General features: G+C 36.1%; 1 protein-coding gene across 1 annotated transcript; it reads right to left on the bottom strand.

Annotated features, from left to right (window-relative positions):
* Positions 1-10,137: 10,137 nt before the first annotated feature.
* LOC128194922 (uncharacterized) lies at positions 10,138-10,809 on the bottom strand. The gene is made up of 4 exons (XM_052871441.1): positions 10,632-10,809; positions 10,475-10,559; positions 10,244-10,399; positions 10,138-10,170 (listed from the first exon to the last, which is right to left on the bottom strand). Exons 1-4 carry the CDS (start codon positions 10,790-10,792, stop codon positions 10,138-10,140), a joined length of 435 nt encoding a protein of 144 aa, XP_052727401.1. The 5' UTR covers positions 10,793-10,809.
* Positions 10,810-12,605: the final 1,796 nt, after the last annotated feature.

Here is a 12,605-nt window from a genome sequence, read left to right as displayed (position 1 = left end):
TAAAAATGAGACACTCAGCTCATTTTGTGCCAATTTTAAATTATTTTGATTTAGTCTCAAGTCAATTAAACTTAACTTAGAAGTCAGTCTAACTTAGTTCTACCTAAAGTTAAAGACTTACATCACCTGTACTTAATTAAGTTGATGACTTTCAAAAGCAAATCAAACTACAGAAAAAAAAAAAACAAAATATGAATTTGATATTCTAAAAAGTTTCAAATTTTTACATTAGATAGAATTTGAAATTCTCCAACTTTAAACAATCCAACTGCTTGAATGAAATTATAAAATTTTAATTTCTTCTAAAACTACTCATACAAACAATATATTTTCAATAAAACATTTCGAATTCTCTAAAAAATAATTACTTTATTAAAATTTCTTATCCAAATATACATTTAAACGAATATTTTAGAAATCGTTATAAATAAATATAATTTTTTTGTTCTCGGATAAAATAATTATTTGATATTAAGAAGCACAACCTAATTTGGTCCATTTTGATTGTCGTTAAATTGAATATGATGAGAGTATTTTGAAAATCTTGGAAACGTCTGTTTTGATGGAATCTATTGAGATTATAATGGCAATTGGGTATTTGGATTCAGTGGTGCCTGTGGCACTGCTACGATCCTCAAGGAAAAACTCTGCAATTTTCCATGGCCTCAGTCAAGCTTGGAATGATGATTTTGAAGCAACCATATGTGATTCAAGTTTCTACTTAGAGTTAATCAAAGAACAACGTTGAGTTTCATTACACCTTTGTAATCAATGTAATGTAATTATCTTACATCATCTTCTATTTGTAGTTTTAGTCATAAACTTTTACTTATGATGTGAATAAAAATGACGAAGAACTTACTAAGAAATTAAAGAGAATTTATATGGGAGGTTCACAAAAGGAAACCTCAAAACATTAGAAGAAATAATTAAAGAAATTGTAAATAAATGAATAACAACATAAGAAAATATTAGAAGTTGAGGGAATAAACTTGAGAAAGGAATTATGAATCTAGAAACTAGGAGAATTCCAAGTTTTTAAGCTCATTCACCCACCTTAGGCTCCCCTTCAATGTACATAGATTCTTTCTCCTTTTCTTAGGCTTCCATCCATGTATTAATATTTTTTATTTAAAAAGAAAATTAATATTTCGTTAAATTAAATTAACAAGATAATAAATATTTGATAATATTTAATATAAATGATGATTAACTAAACTATTTATTTTTATGATTTATTGTTGCTTGTATTTTTATTTAAAAAATAAAAAATAATATTTAATTAGATTAAATTAATCAATGGTGATTTTTAAATTATTAATTTATATAAATTATTTATTTTGTAATTTGTTGGTGCTTAAAGAAAAATAAATTCCTGCTTAAAAAAACTTAAAATTTCACTTTTACATTAGTTCTCATTTTCTAAATTTAATCGAAAGATTTAAGGCCTTAAATTTGAAAACAATAAATTCACTTCCTCCCATAATGCACAAGAACCTAAGTTCACAAGCAGCACCTTTGTTTTTTGTGGGGAATATTTGTGTACAGCCACCAAAATATGGTGCAGTAGCTATCTCAACAGCTTCTGAATGAGAATTTACCATAGTTACTGCTCCAACCGGAATATGTGCACTTTTGGCTGCACACCTTCCTAGAAGTGAATATGGTGTAGCAGAACAGACCTTTAAAGTATGATGGTACATGAAGATTAGTTATGTTAAATTGTAAAATAACTTTAAAACTTACATATATTTATTTGAAATTATTTTCATTTCAATTTTATGATAAATAATATAGTATGAATTTTTATATTATCTTTTGGTATATTATATACTGAAGTTGATTATCATTAGTATAATTAATTTGTAACAGGTAATAAAATTGTTTATAAGTAGATCAAATTATTGTTTACAAAGTAAAATTATATATATATATATATATAATTAAGGTTTAATTATTTGGAAACTATTTAGTTCCGTTTTAAAAAAAATATTAATTTTGTCTTCAAATTTATTAATTTACATTAATTAAGTTCATTTTTGTTCACGATGTTTAAATAATTAACATCCATTTATTAGACATGTTGCAGTGCATATTTTATAGTATTGTGACATTTGTTTTTTGACGTGTAACCGATAAAGACTTTATGATTTGGAAATATGAGATTAGGGTTTAGAAAAAAAAATAATGAATGTTTACGAATTGGGGATTCCAACAACGAAAAAGAGAAGCGAAATTGGGGATTTCATTGATGGCGAAGTGAGATTGGAAAATCAAGCTTTCTTTGACAATGAAGTGAGTTCCATTGAAGATTGAAGGTGCATATGTGTTGAATATATATGATTGTGTGTGTCTATTTTGGACAATCTGATGTACGACGAAATGAAAGTGGAAATTTAAGCTTTCTTTGATAGTGAAGTGGGTTCCATTGAAGATTGAATGTGCATATGTGTTGAATATATATGATTGTGTGTGTCCCCCATGAGCAAGGCGAATAACACTAATTGCATGACATTGCACCTGTTTGGAAACACACTTTGTGAAGAACTTGCAACGACAGAAGAAAACAGTGGAGACTAGGGCAAACTTCAATTCGGGTTCAAACTTCACTTAAGGCAAACTACAAACTTCTCCATTAAAAAGACACGTGAAGAACATTATCGCGCAAAACATTTGCACATTTTTACTCGTTGCAAATGTGTTTTGCCACATCACCACACTGTTTTGCCACATCATCACACAATTAACATTATTTCTGGAAAATTAACGGAATGATCTTGATTAATGCATACTAACACATTTGAGGACGAAATTGACACTTTTTAAAAAGCAGAGACCAAGTAGAAACATAATCTTGAAAGTGGGGACCATCCAAGCAATTAAGCCTAAAATTAATTGTTTAGTCATATATTAGTCACATTTTCAATTTTTTTCACCAATTTTGCCAACGATTTAGTCAATTATTTAATTATTAATTTGGTCACTGTTTAATAATTCACTTAGCCATAGGTTTAGTCACCGATTACTAAATACCAACATTATGTTTGTAAAATCAACTAAGGATCGATCACTACTATTTTATGAAGTTCTTTACACGCCTTTAACATGTCATGAAAAGACTAAGGTTAGTGTACTGTATAAGGCTGAGTACTCCTAGACCACATCAATATTCATCTCGTCCTAAGACGATATAACACAAAACACAATTGAATACATCCTAAGTGCTTGCACCTAAACATGTCTAGCCTACATGTTATGTGACTACAACTAGGCAGTCTGGCTGATTACCTCACAAGTAAAAAACTATGGATTTTAACTTGCACATTTGACATTGGTTTCGTTGCAACCGAAGCATAAAATGGCATAGTAATATTTTTGCAATTATCGCAAACATATATGTCTTGGTTCACAAAGAACCGGAGCCTAAAATGGTCAATGACCTTGGTTGTTTAGAGAAACAAGACCACAAAGTACTTATGCCTCGGTTATGCCACGAACCGAGGCATAAAATAACTTAAAATATATATTTTTTTGGAGGCTTTAGGTAGCGATTCTTGATAGAATTGAGGTCATAAAGCCCTTATTGTCTCGGTTAATAAAATAACTGATAACAGTTGAAAAACTGTTATTTTCATGCTTAATATTGATACTAAAAGCAACCTTTAGACTTAAAAACTAGCTTGAAATCATGCAATTTATCTATATTTTCAGAAATAAGAGAGCTGGACAGGTTTATGCTTGATTTAAGTGTTTTTGTGCAGGTTTTGAGGTGAATTTAGTGAAAAGAGTGAAGAAGGAGAGAGATGACATTAGAAAAGACAAGAAAGAGTGCAAAAAGAGAAGTCGAAGGCACCGCTCAGCGGCATTTTACCGCTGAGCGGCACTCAGGAGGTTGCGGGAGTCACGCTGAGGGGCAAAATGGCCGCTGAGGGGAAGAAACGAGTCACGCAACCACCGCTGAGCGGTAAATAGCGCTGAGCGGCACTTTTTGGGCTTGGGCTTTTGTAATTTTTTGTAACTCTAGAATAGTATATAAGGACTTGCACGTCCTAGGGTTAGAGATCTTTGGCAGAAACGAGGCAAACACTCTCTCTTCCACCCCTTTGAAGGAGGATCTTGGATGCTCAGGCTACCTCTTCACCTTTTTAGGGTTTATTCTTTCATTCTTTCATTGTTCATCTAGGTTCACCATGAATATGGTGAACTAAACCTTGTATGTTTGTTGGGGAATCAATGTAATCTCTTGAAGCTCTCATATATGGAATTTATGCTTGCATCTTAATCTAAGACTTATGCTTTCTTTCATCATTAGTTAGGGTTTTTCCTCTTTGCTTAATGCTTGCATTGTTTAACTCATTCTATTGCATGATTATTGGTTTTGTCGATACGGACACGTACGGGGAAGTCTAGATCCGGGGAATTTCTCCCAATATTATACTGACAATATTATATTGGTTGTCGTTAAGCTCCTGCACTCATGAACTAATCATTAGGAATGCTAGGAATTGTATGAACTATTTGATTAGGGAGAAGCCATCTAGAATGGTACTTTAGAGAGTGGCATTAACAATGATGATTTGAATGTTGAATTCCTAAAATGTATGAGAGTGGATGAGATGAAATTGACCCCCAACAACATATTCATTCATATAATCCATTGAAAGTGTTTATCTTTTGTCTTTGCCATTGATCAATTCATGCATACATGTTTAGTTTTCGTTTTGCATAATATAATCCAATTATTTCGTTTGTAAGTCTTAGCTAATCAACAAACCACACAACTAAACTAGGCCGTGAGTCCTTTGGGAAGAACGATACTTGGTCTTACCAAGTTTATTACTTGAACGATTCGGTCATACTTGCCGATTGTGAAACAAGTTTGTGACATCATAATTTGGTGCTTACAAATTTGTCCATCAATAACCGAGGTAATAACATGTTTCTAGGGTTAATTTCGCGAACAAAGTTGCACATTTCAGACAAATCCATTGTGTTGTTGCGCTCCTACTTTTCGCGACCACATATCCAACATTTCTTCCATTTTTTTCTTTCATTTAACATTTATTAAGTGCTTAGGTATGATTTTCGTTTGTTTTGACCGATTGGTTTTGTGCACAAGTGCTTTGTGATGTTTATTTCGTTTCATTTCAGCACCAAACCCACCTTCAAGCTTAGTTTCGTTTTAGATTTTTTATGTTTTCTGTTAGCATAAAGATGACGTTTGGAAATTTTGATGATGCCCAAAATTAAGTCTCAAGTGTTCAAGTTGCAAGAAGACCTTCATGAAGACTTGTTTTGTGTTAAAGATTTTGTAATTTAATGGAATTATGTATAGGATGTTGTTTATCCTTGATTCCATGTATTATGTGCTTTGAACTTCATTTTTGGAATCAGAAAAATCTAAGGTCAGGAATGATCAATTACCAACTAATGATAATCGATTATGCATTATCGATTATGACTTGCCATAATCGATTATCACGACTAGCGATTGGAGTTTTTAGACATGTTTTTTACCGTTGTGCATTCATTAAATGCATAATTGATTACCATAAATGAATAATCGATTATCATGCGTTAAATAGCTGACAACAGATTTTTGGAGGTGTTCTTAAGTGAGGTCTTTATAAAGATGTTTTAGACTTTCATTCTAACACACACACTTGTTAGTTTGAGTGAAGTGTGATCTAACGTTTGTGTAACTCTTGTGTTGTGGCTTTGAGAACTTGGTGTTGGCATAAAGCAAGAACTTTCACTAGGAGTGTGATCAAGTGTTGTTGTTGTTGCTGGGTGAAGCTTATCACCCTTTGTGAAGATTCAAAGGAAGTGTTTATCCTTCGTGAAGCATTTGGAAGAGGTGTTCATCCTTTGTGATTTTCAAGGAAAGTGAGTATCATCTCTTGGGGTAACAAGAGAGGTGTTTCTAAACCCTTAAACTTGTCTTTATGTGTGATTGTAATATTTTATTGGTTTTTGTGATAGTTAATATATGTTTGGGATCAGCAACTGAACATAGGATCCTTGGGATTTGAACCAGTATAAAACTACTTGTGCAAATCTCTCTTTCCCTACACTCTTTATTGTTGTTTATATTATTTGTTAAGTAAATATTATAAAGAGAAAGAAAAAGTATTTTAAAGAACAAGAAATCAATTCACCCTGTCAACTTGATTTTTGTCCAAACACATTAATCATTCGAAAAATAGAAAACAACGTTTTTTTGGAAAATCTAGAAGGATTAGTTGGCAACACGAGCTACCACAGTATCTGAAATTCTATTTTACCCAAAATCCGTATATAATAATAGAAAAACGGTTAACCAGAGTGAAAGTAAGGGTAAGTTTAAGATCTTCAATCCAAATAATTTTTAGACTTCATATTTACCCAAATTAAGGGCTCTTGGGATTTTTTTCCTGAAATATAAGTTTAAAAGAGTGGTAAAAAAATTCATTCAAAAATAATAACCATCAAAACCAAAAATCACATTAAATAGTTATATGTAGGACTGCACTTTTGGGTTGTGGATACTTGTTTTTATGTGTAGGTATGTTTTTGTGTTTCTGGGTTTATATGATATGATTTATGTGATATGGAATGTTTATAGAATGACCATCTTTTAAAAAGAATACTTACTTTAAACAACAGTTTTGGTAAAAATCGAGGCCAAAAAGGGTCTATTGTCTCAGTTCCAGATCCAACCGAGGCCATAGACCCTTTAATTAATTAATTTTATGGGTCTACAACCTCGGTTGAAACCAAAACCGAGACAATTGATAATGCTAATTCTTACCATTATCTAAGCATCATTTTAGTAGCAAAATCAACTCTTCTTTAGCTTATTACTTGCTTAAATCCTCTCTTTTATTTAGTTTTAGTATTTATCTATATTTTGAGCTACCACTACAAAAAAGTAGGGTATTACCGAAGGCCAGAAGCCCTCGGAAAATGCCAAAGGCCGTCGATAATGGGTGTTTACCGAAGGCTTATCGACGGCCAAAAATCCTTCGGTAAATCTCTTGTCGCTAACAATTACCGAGGGCTGCTGCCCTTCGGTAATTACCGAAGGGCAAAAGCCTTCGGTAATTACCGAAGGGCAAAAGCCTTCGGTAATTACCGAAGGGCAGAAGCCTTCGGTAATTACCGAAGGGCAAAAGCCCTCGGTAATGGCCATTCGAGGGTATTTACCGAAGGGCAGAAACCTTCGGTAATGACCTGCTGTGGACATTTACCGAAGGGCAAAAGCCTTCGGTAAAATGCAGATCAGGTTTCAGAGAAATGGTATTTCTTTGCAACCCACACCTGTATATCAAATTCCAATTACAAACAGACCTGCATATCAGTTTTCAAGCACATACAAACATGCATAATGTGCATCTCAAAGATGCAATCAATTATCAATATCCATTGAACATCAATTAATCCATAGAACATCCATTAATGTATAGATTATGTAATTATAGTTCAAATATAAAACAATGTAACAAAAGGATGTTCTAACATCCAAAGTCTGGAAGTAGATCGAACTAACACTGAAATGATATCAAGTCTAAAATGTTCTAATATCTAGATGTTTGGCTAACAAAGTAAGAAGAAAATGAAACTAATAATGTACATAACTATCATCAGAATGATCTTCATCATCCTGCTCCTCTACTGATGGCTGGACTGATGAGGGTTGGACTGATGAGGGTTGGACTGATGTGGGCTGCTGAGTGGCAGCAGGTGATGAGGACGGTCGTGATTGGGTGGGAGGGATATTTTGTACGTCCTGTGAGGTTTGTGGCAAGACAGTCATGACCAGGGCCTTAAAATTTGTAAACTCTGCTCTGAGATCAGTGAGCTCCTGGTCACGTTGATGGAGTTCCTGCCTGAGTTGAAGAACCTCGTCAGGAGTACTGGTGGAAGAAGAAGGCTGGTGCTTCAGAGTACCTCCTCTGGATGCTGTATAGTTTGCAGCAAGTTGTCCCGCACCATACACTCGTCCCTTTTTCTTCCCACCAACGGTGTCGATCCAGCACTGCGTCCTACGGATGTCATCATCTGCATTACTGGCATCATCCGGTGTAGGAGCTGACTCATGTTCAGATCTAACCTGTGAAAGTCTCGTAGAAAACTCTTCCTGTTGAAACATTAAAAGCAATGTCAGGGAACGATAGTATAACATAAATGAACAATTAGTAATAGTGTTATTTGCTTACATGAGTCTTCCGAGATCTTTCATCAACAAATTGATTAGTTCCCTTTCGAACATGAGTCTGTGCAAAGACCTCATCAACATGGACCGCCCGTCCTAGAGCCTGTGCCTGTAACATAATTAAGAATTACAAGCGTACATATGAAATACAATATACATAACTTATGTATGAAAGAAAAAGTTATGTAATGAGATTATACCATACGAATGGCATGCTCATGAATGGTGATCGACCCACCAGTATGCAGGGTGCCACCCCTTTCAGACGCTCTGTTCCGCTGGGCTTTGGCACACTTATTGCGGAACTCTACTGTATTCCAATGGGCCAGTAAAGAGTTCCAAATGTGCTCACCCAGCCAGTTAGGGCGCTGTCCTGCATTCCGGGCATCCCTAAACATCTCTGACAGCCGATGAGATGCTTTCATGTGGAAATTTCTGTGTATCTGAGTTTCATGTTCAGGTTTCCACTGCACCTTCAACTGTAACATTAAAGAGAACAAACATTGATTACAAAACAAACTAAAATAAGACGGACATTAGTGTAATCGATTGCTCACCTGAAAGCGCTGCCAGAATGGCTTTCTGTCGTCATGAGGTATTGCTCCCCAAGTAGGCCATGGAGTTAAAAACTGTTGCTTTATTGAACGTGTGATGGCCTGGGAAGCAACCCTAGATGGAATAAACCTGCATAACAAAACTCATTTCAATTACAATATGGTTTAAACATCAAATGATATCAACAGATTATAAACTTACCCTTTACCATAGGGCTCAATCCATGGTCGATCATGGAGGGGCAGGTCAAGATCTTCAGCATCACCACTTGAATCTGGATCACCAAGTGGTGTGACAGTCTCAGAAGGAGGTACAGAAGATGAGGAAGGTATAGAAGTAGGGTCAGGGAGAGGAGTGGGGGTAATAACAATAGGGGGAGGAGTGGGGGTGGCAATAATAGGAGGAGGAAGAGGGTCTGCTGCAGGGGTTGTAGAAGGGTGTGCTGCAGGAGGAGGAGAAGGGTCTACTGCAGTGGTAGTAGAAGGGTGTACTGGAGGAGGAGGAGTAGGGTCTACTGCAGGTGTAGGAGTCTGTATACTAGGGGTAGGAGGAGGCCCTACAGATGATGTCCTACCAGGAGCAGGGGTAGGTAGTCTAGCAGGCACCCTAAGTACATACTTTGGTGCCTGCCGTTGCCTCTTTGTAGGCCTTGCTACCCCTTTTCCTTTATCAGGACGCTCTGAACCTTGTCCTGTCATTACTGCATTCAAATTTTTACAAACAAAGCGAAAAAATATAAATAAATAAAGAAGGATGAATTGTTTTCAAAGTCAATGTACAAGTAATTGCATACAACTTAAAGATGGTATTTTAGATAATGGTAATGAAATGATAGTCCAATTTGCTACAATAGATGTTCAACATTCAATCATCGTCATCATGATCATGATCATCATCTTCATCTTCATCTTCATCATCGTCTTCTTCTTCTTGTTCTTCTTCTTCATCGTCATCATCATCATCTTCTTCTTCTTGTTCTTCTTCATCTTCTTCTTCTTCTTCTTCTTCCTCTTGTTCTTCATCACCTTGTACTGTTGCTTCTAATTCATCTCCATCACCATCAAGGTCGACCAATGCGGTTATACGTTCAACTTCGATAATTTCTTGTGGTTGTGACATTTGGTCAAGTTGGTAGGCTACATCTTCCTCAACTTCATTTGAGTCTATGCGACCTCTAGGCTTCGTTTGTATTGCTACGGCCCAACCACGCTTGTCAATATTGCGAAATGGTGGATATGGCACATAATAAACCTGTCTCACATTAGATGGTAGAATGAAAGGATCAAAAGGCCCATATCTTAATCTCTGGTTCAGTTCGACAATATTAAAGCGTGGATCGACTATAGTACCAGCTCTAGACGGATCAAACCATTCACAATAGAAGAGTACTACTCTGTTTGGAGACGTAGTGCTGTTGTACTCTAACTCATATATTTTGTGAATGATGCCGTAGAAATCATCATAAGACCCCTCTGTTAGGCCCTTTACATACACACCACAATTTGATGTTTTCTTTCCTTTAGACCATTCATGTGTATGGAATTTGTAACCATTGATGAAGTAAGTGTGCCATTCTTTGACACATCTCATTGGCCAATTGGAGAGATGTCTTAACTCTTGAACCGTGGGAGTTAATGCCTGATTAAAAACCTACAAAGGTAGTAACAAAATTATAAAAGCAATAGTCAAATTAACCTTGCTCTAAACGTAGGAAAAACTACGGACCTGATTTCTAAACCAATGCGGAAACTCTGAGTGTATTCTAGCAGAAGTATTTCCTTCTGCGACTTGCTCAGCCACAACAAATGAGCTGGTACAAATGAAATTCATTAGTGTATAACAATTAAACCGTTTGACAGATTAGAGATGGATGATGACATACTCAAGGTACGGCTTTACTTCACTGCAATTGATCAAGACATGGACATGAGCAGAGTTGAATTCAGCATCAGTTAACCAGTGAGTGAATTCTTTCCCTGCGTGACGGCCTGATTGTCGGAAAACTGATAATGCACCTTCACGTGGTTCAACTTGCCATTGCATTTCATTTCTGACATGAGTGAGAGACAACATGAAGTTCTTGAAATAATGTGAACAAAAATAAGTTGTCTCTCTGTGCAAGTAAGCTGCACATATTGAGCCTTCCACTCTAGCTTTATTTTTAACTGACCGTTTGGATTCTCCCATAAACCTTTCAAAGGGATACATCCACCTGTACTGCACGGGTCCCCCAAGCCAAGCTTCATATGCAAGATGAATTGGAATGTGCTCCATTGAATCAAAGAATGCAGGAGGGAATATTCTTTCCAATTTGCAGAGAATAATCGGGATATTTTCATCCATCTTTTTAAGGGAATCTTCCTTTAGTGTCGTGCAACACAAATCTTTAAAGAAGGTACTGATTTCTATCAGTGGATGTAACACGTGCATTGGCAAACAACTGAACGCAAGAGGGATGAAAGTCTCCATGAATACATGACAATCATGACTCTTCAACCCTTGAATAGTACCGTTCTGAACATTGGCACATCTGGACAAGTTAGAAGCATATCCATCTGGCATTCTAAGCTCCTTGATCCATCCACAAACTATTCTTGTCTCGTCTTTTGACATGGTGTAATTTGCTTTTGGTTTAAATAATCGGCCGTTACCTTGTGCCTTCAACTCTAAGTCTTTTCGTGCACAATACAAAGGTAAATCTTTTCTTGCTTTCTCATTATCTTTTGTCTTACCTTTAACATTCATAATTGTGTTGAAGACATTGTCAAAGAAATTTTTTTCTGTGTGCATCACATCGATGTTGTGTCTTAGCAAGTTGTCCTTCCAATAGGGAAGTTCCCAAAATATGCTTCTTTTAGTCCAATTATGCCATTCCCCAAACCCTTCTAGCCTATTCTGACCAGATTCAGTCACTTTTGGATAGTCTTTCACTCTTCTCCACACGTGTGATCCAGTCAACTTTGGCGGGGGCATATCCGTTTCAACTTGTCCTTTTCGAAATGCCTTTTTGTTTCTTCTAAAGGGGTGATCAATGGGCAAGAACCGTCGATGGCAGTCAAACCAACTACTTTTCCGGCCATGACTCAATTGGAATGACTTTGTACGTTCCATGCAATGTGGACAAGCTAATCGACCATGTGTGCTCCAACCAGATAACATGCCGTACGCTGGGAAGTCATTAATAGTCCACATCAAGGCTGCCCTCATAAGGAAATTTTGCCTCCTTGAAACGTCATACGTCCAAACACCATTCCATAACTTCTTCAAATCATCAATCAAAGGCTCCAAGTAAACATCAATCAATGATTTGGGATTAGATGGACCTGGTATTATACACGATAAAAACATGTAAGGCTTTGTCATGCACATCTCCGGTGGTAGATTGTATGGGGTAACTATCACGGGCCAACATGAATACGGTGATGCAGATGCCTGAATGTACGGGGTAAACCCATCAGAGCATAGACCAAGTCTGACGTTACGCGGTTCACTAGCAAAGGATGGATGTTTACGATTGAAGTGCTTCCAAGCTTCACCATCAGAAGGATGACGCAAAAGTCCCGGAGTTTTGTTACCATCATGCCATGTCATGTGTTCTGCTGTTTGCATTGAAGTAAACAATCTTTGTAATCTTGGAATTATAGGCAAGTAGAACATGGACTTTAATGGAATTGGTTTTTTTTGCCTCCGTCCAGCATGCATTGTCTGATATCGAGGTGAGCCACAAAACTTGCATTCCACCAACAATGCATCATTTTTGCCACTCTCATTGTCATAGAATAACATACATTCATTAACACAACAATCAATCTTCTTCACATCCAATCCCAACTTTGAAACACATTTTTTGGCTTGG

Source organism: Vigna angularis, chromosome 1 (assembly GCF_016808095.1).
Source record: "Vigna angularis cultivar LongXiaoDou No.4 chromosome 1, ASM1680809v1, whole genome shotgun sequence".
In the NCBI taxonomy this organism is placed as follows: domain Eukaryota; kingdom Viridiplantae; phylum Streptophyta; class Magnoliopsida; order Fabales; family Fabaceae; genus Vigna; species Vigna angularis.
Note: the sequence above shows the minus strand (reverse complement) of the source record. Positions and strands in the feature narration are given on the sequence as shown.